Source organism: Jatropha curcas, chromosome 6 (assembly GCF_041381405.1).
Source record: "Jatropha curcas cultivar XTBG-Jc1 chromosome 6, XTBG_Jcur_1.0, whole genome shotgun sequence".
Classification (NCBI taxonomy): domain Eukaryota; kingdom Viridiplantae; phylum Streptophyta; class Magnoliopsida; order Malpighiales; family Euphorbiaceae; genus Jatropha; species Jatropha curcas.
The window spans coordinates 5,306,476-5,313,041 of record NC_143156.1 but is presented as its reverse complement, the minus strand read 5'-3'; the positions used below and the strand labels follow the sequence as shown (position 1 = coordinate 5,313,041).

Sequence of the window (6,566 nt, the reverse complement as noted above, 5' to 3'; positions counted from 1 at the left end):
TATGGAAATACGAAGGATATTCACACAAAAAAGCTACAAACACTGGATTCAACACTATATAACTAAACCTTATCTTCTTGTTGTGTTATGGGAAGCTAGCTAGGGTTTGTGTGTGCATGAGCTTACTTACGCATGTCAAGTGATCTTCCAAGCTTTACCAACATCGGTGCTGTATTTCTTTAGCCTTCCAAAGAACATGACAATAATGAGAATGAACTTAGCCAAATTGCTCCATTTTCCTGCAAATCCATACCATGCATCTTTGCATGAACTTTCTGCCTTCATTTGTCTTTCACAGCTATACCCAGTTGAGAACCCAACATTTCCATATGCACTACACCCCAAAAATGGTGTTTTTGTTAGCTATCAGTAGCTTAGCCACTTATAAAAAATGAGATATTTAATTTGTCTACAGTTGATTAAGGATTTGATAAATCTGGAAAGAAAATAAAAGAGTTATACCTTATCACTTCTAGGGTGATATTCAAGACATTGAAGTTAAGAGGGTCTGTCTTCATTCTCTCTCTCTCCACTATGCAAATAAGGATGATAAAGATAACAGGATATGTCAGTTGTGAGAACAACAAGCAGTCCACTACTGTCTTTCCATGGCTTCTGCTTTCTTTTCCACCTTTTGGAACTTCTGTTTGTAGCTTTGTAGGTATAAATGAAAAATATGGTGGAAGATACCTACAAATCAGCAAGTTAAATTCGGCATGAAGGATTGATAACTAAATTTAAGGGGGACAAATAATTAAAAGATATTTATGAAATTTGTGGAGATTACTTATTATAATGAATTTTATTTTCACCGGAGTCGGTAACAGCTTTTTAAGTAATTTTAGCGTTTTAACCCTATTTTTTATAGTATTTGATGACATATATAGCATTTGAACTAATTTTTAGAGGTTAAGATAATGTTTAGCTTTTAGCGTTTTATAAAAAGTTACTAAAACAATTACTATGTTGAAGTATGTGGGTAATCCCACATCAGATAAATATAACTAACTAAAGGGCATATCATGTGAAAGGTGAACTAACCAAAATGGCTTAGATCATTTTGTGTTAAAGGTAAGCTCAACTCATTATAAGCCCAACATTAAACATATAATTGAATTTAATTTGATTAATTGCTCCTAGGGCTCAGATTCTCAACATAATAGCTAAAACTACTAAAACAAGCTATTAAAACACTTTATTTCTCAAACTATCTTTTTCAAACATCATCATCATCATAATAATAATAATAATCATAAAAGAGAAGAGAGGCAATCCTCCTTCTGTTACAAGTGGTTTCCCCACTACGTCTAAAACATTGTTATTCAATAATTATTTTATATTTTATCATTTTTTTTTTTTTAATTCTTGTTGAGGAAGAGTATATTCCTCTTTAACAAATGTTATCAGAGTCATTTGATGATGAATCTGTACTAATATACGCAGCCTCATTGATCAAGTTGTGGGCATCTAAGAAAAGTTGAGTTCCAACGACCAACACATTCAGAGTTAAATGGATCCCAATATCTATGAATATGGAGTCATATAATTGGACATCTTCGTTTCCCTAATTTTTATTAGAAATGCCAATGGATCATTATTATCATCTCACATTTATTTGTCTTCTTCTCTTTCTTTCATTGCTATCACTTCCCTAGCTAAATCATTAGACTATCATGGATAAATCACATGAAAATATGAATTTTAAAGTGATAATGGAATGCAATTTAAATATCAAGGGACTATAATTGTTTTTCTTTTTAATTTCACTCTTATTTGTAAGGATAAAATATTTACTATAGATAAGGTTTTTTGGGTTTTTAATAGTGATTTTCATTAAATAAATTGAAATTTTATAACATCATGCTTGAAGTGGTATGATTTTAATGATTGGGTTAATTTCAAATTTTCAAAATTAACTCTAATTTAAAAATCTTTACAATGTCAATACTATTTGACTCGCATGAATTTGAGTGGATAATACATTATTTTTAATTATATTAGGCCTGAAAATTATTTAATGCATATGCACTAGATGCATTAAAATAAAATAATACACTTAATATTCATAAAATGTGAAATTTATTATTTTATAAAAAGTGGTTCAAATGGTAAGAAATATTTGAATTCGGCGAATAATTCCTATAAAGAATCAATTTGTGAAAAATCACTTTCGAAGAGAGAAATACATTTCTCAAAACAAAATTAGTCTATAAAAAAAAAATATTTATGGGTTATAAACAATATTGAAATTCCTCGGAATGTACTAAAAATGGATTTAACATTGATGTGATTGAAGATGTACATTTATCTTTTATATGGAGCTACTTCTTTCTAAATCATTTTCCAAGTCAATCCTTCAAGTTCCTATCTATACGAACAGTTCATTTTGAAGTATAATTCAGAGAGAGAGAGAGAGAGAGAGAGGGACTCACATCATCACCACAAAGAGAACCAAAATTGCTGGAGAGATAAGACTGATATCAAAAGCGGATTCTCCAGCATGTCTTGCATTCACCACGAGGAAGAGAGCACCAATCACCTTCTCGAAGGCACTTAGGCCATCCATCACTTTTGAGTTCCACTCCATAGAGCAAAACAATACAAATTGTATTACTATAAACCCCAGAACCGTACCAACCAAACACCAACAATGTACACCAGAAAGCAAATGGCTATAACCTATTTCTGTATTATTCCTCAATATATACCTATACTCCACTTTTTTTGTAATCTTCTCCAAAACCCATATCACAAATCTCAAGCTTGGTGCACATAATGTATTTCCTAATAGTGTTTGAGGGATTAGAAGAAGAAGAAGGCCAGAATTTTTCTTGAAAACAATCATATTCTCATTTGTGGGTACATAACCAGCATTTACAAAAGTTGAAACTGCAGTAAAAAATGCAAATGTTTGTAGGTGAATGCCTTTCTTTTTTAATACCTCTCTTGCACTTGAAACTATGCTTATATATAAAGCAACTAGCGCAATACCCAACAAGTGAACCACTACAAGAAAGCCAAGAACCACATGACTCAAACTCTTAATTACAGAGTCATACTTTAAACCATCACTACATAAAGAGTTGTTTAGGTTACTATTATTATTATTACTTTCTAGGTCATTCTTTTCTATTGGTTTCTCATTCTCTTCTACCCCAACAGAACCAGAAAAAACAACCAATTCTTTAGGGTTAGTATTGGTAACTATTAGGTCTTTTTTATGGATATATCTTTGGAAATGAAGTCGAAGCAAAGAAGTAAAGACCTCACCACCTATAAACATCAAAAAAGTCATAATAACAAGTTGGGTATCAGAGAAAAACTCCATTTCTACTGTTGACATGCTTGAAACTGTGGTAGAGGAAACTGATGTGAAGAAGATATCAAGACTGCTCGGTTTAAACGAGGAAGTAGCAGTATTTCTTGGCTTTGAAGCTTTCAAAGCCAGAAACCCAAAAAGAGAAATGATTGTAAAATAGGATAATTCAATCCAAAATGGGTTTACTTGAAAGAGCAAGATATGGAAAGATGACTCGATTATAGTCTTGCTAGACACATAGGGGCAACATAATCTGCTGCTTGAGAATTTACAAAAAGGCTTTGATTTGATCTTACGAAAATAAGAAAAGCTCTCCATCTTTATTATTCCTAATTGCTTGAGCCTCAGTCTGTCTTATTATTATGAGGTTGATGGTGTTTATATAATGTAATAGTAGTTTCAGTGCTAGTTTGCCTGTCTTCATCAAATGCATTAAATATAGTGGCAAGGGGAGGACCAGCTCCCTAATAGAGGGCCTATGATTTTTTTTTTTTTTGGTCTTATAAATTCTGTTAAAATAAATTAATCGTATAAATAATTTTAGAGATCATGGCGATTAACAGCTTTTATTATTATTTAATTTAATAATTGAATAATTAATTATCTATTTGATAATAGTAATATTTAAAAAAACTCGAATCTAAATCATTGGAATTCCCATATTTTTGTGAAAGTTTTTATCCAAAAAAATTAATAAAACGACACCATCTTTATTTCCATGTATAGGCATTAATTTTAGCATTATTCAAATATTAAATTTATTAAACAAAAGTCAATTAGATACGTCTTATTGATGTTCTAACTAATGCGAGGGGTGTGATATTTTGAGTTCGAGTCTTTTTGACTATAAGAATTTCACCAATTTTATAAATTCAAAAGAGACGATCCCTATTATATAGTTTATTGTATTATTTTACCCTATTCGACCTCCTAACGAATAACAAAAATTAACTTGAAATAAATCTAAATATCAATTTATGTTAAGTTATATTTTTTAAGCCTGATGACGGAAAAAATATTTGAATTATAACCATTTCAATAATTGTGAATAATTATTTTAATTTTATCAATTTATATCTTATAATAATTTTTAAATATTGTTCAATTATAAGGAAATGACACCACTATTAGTGAAACTCGTAAAACTCGTAATTTATAATTATATTATTTTGATTGAGTTCATATATTAATATTTCATGAACATGCTCCTTGTCACATCCTAATTTATCTATGATATACAAGAACAGTAAATGAATTTGTGGTTGTATATATCATCATCCATGATGATCATGTTTTAATTTATCAATGCTAACAACCCCCATTAGACCAATACTCTAGAAATTAAGTGCAATTGATATCGACAAAAAAAAGGTAATCAAAGAGAAGAAATTGAAAGATTAATATTAATTAATTGATATTATTATTATTATTATCTCTTTGTACGAATGATGGGAATCCACTTAGCTATTTGCATGGCATATTGGTGCACTATGCAATTTCAAAGTGTTGGGTCACAAACATATTTGGCTCAACCACTTAAAGCGCCACTACATGGTAATAACCTTAACCTATCAAACTACTTTAATGTTTAGGGGACATAAAATAATTATTGCTGATAAAGGTCATATGATAAGATTTTTCCTTGTTTAATATATATTTAAGGTAATTATAAAATCTTTGGGTCTTGAGATTTGATGCACTAACATAATTCTTTTTGTATTAAATTCATAATTTGATGGTTATCAAATTAAATTCTAGTGATAGCTAAAATGTTGACAATGATAACTGGTGCTCCTTATTAATAATCTTGATATTGATTGAACACTTTGATAGTCTAATACAACTTCGATCTTCAAAATTACAAGTTGTATATCAACCACTATAATTTGGCTCTATATACTAGCTTCCACCTAATTCATACACTTAACCAATAATTAATTGTCATTTAACTCTTTAATTATTATGATTTTATCTCTCTTTTTTTTCCATTAAAAAGATACCTTTGTATCATATTATCATTATTAAATATTTTGATTTTTATCAACGTTAATTGGGATGGAGTGTTGAAGACTCCTTCTTTAATTAAAAATCTCGAATTCGAATTTTGAGTATGAAAATTTATCATGCTTGGAAATTTGAAATATTCAATAAAATAATTCAAAATTTTTCGTAAAAAGTAAATAAATGAATTTATACATCTACGGGAAAAAAATTAAGCAGACGGTAAAATTGAGTAAATTTACATAAGAAACGAGGACCGCACCACTAGTCCATTGATGCATTAAACCTTTTAATAATTAACCTATTGTAATTGTGCATGCCCATTTGAGGTGCCATTTATGAAATTTGCATGCAAAAAGGTAAACATCTATATGAATAGCAGCAGCCACTTTCCTTTTTAAAATTGGAAAATTTTAACCCATTTCAACAATGTGATTGATACGTACAATGTGATGAAAATTTCTTTACATCTAAATGATAGAAATCTAAGAAACATATATATATATATATATATATATATATAATGTACTAAAATACATTTATTTACATTTAATATAATTAAAAAAATATAAAAACCTAATAAATTAGCCCTACAATTTGTGCGCTTTATGTAACAGATCATATATTAAAAATGGATCCACTTATATTTGATTTAACACGCATTTTATTTATAAATTTTTGCATTGTTTTTATATTTTTTTAATATAAAATTATTTTCCAACATATTATTTCAAGTGCAACCCAATATAATTTGATATTATATCTTTTTACAAATAGATTAATTAGCATATTTTCATCACCTTTCGTGCCAATAATTAATACTACATATTTTTTGCCAATTTATAAGCATCAAAAATAAATTCTTTCAACGGACTTGATTTGAAAAAAATAAAAAAATAAGCGAAGCTGCTCCAGCATTCGGCCTCAGGGGCAGGGCAAGTTTTATTTTTAAACCTCTTATCTGCCTTGTCTTGAAAAAATCCTAAACAATTCTCTCCAACATCTAAACTATCTCAATGCCAAATTCATATTCTTGCAAGCACCGATAAATATTTAAAACACGACATTTATTCTCTCTACAACACATCTCTAACATTTACGACCTGTAAAAATCTCTAACCTAAATGCATTATTGACCTCCGGAAAAAGCATGAAAAAGAAAAAAAAAAAAAAAAAAAAAAGACTCGAATGGTATGATCCCTCCATCGCCACAAAATGAAAGGGGCGATCTCGTAGTGCTAGAAGA

At 29.3% G+C, this 6,566-nt stretch overlaps 1 protein-coding gene across 1 annotated transcript; it reads right to left on the bottom strand.

Moving 5' to 3' along the window:
* Positions 1 to 3,637, bottom strand: LOC105636038 (sodium transporter HKT1). Its single transcript, XM_012219214.4, has 3 exons — positions 2,433 to 3,637; positions 463 to 690; positions 1 to 334 (listed from the first exon to the last, which is right to left on the bottom strand). Exons 1-3 carry the CDS (start codon positions 3,635 to 3,637, stop codon positions 136 to 138), a joined length of 1,632 nt encoding a protein of 543 aa, XP_012074604.1. The 3' UTR covers positions 1 to 135.
* Positions 3,638 to 6,566: the final 2,929 nt, after the last annotated feature.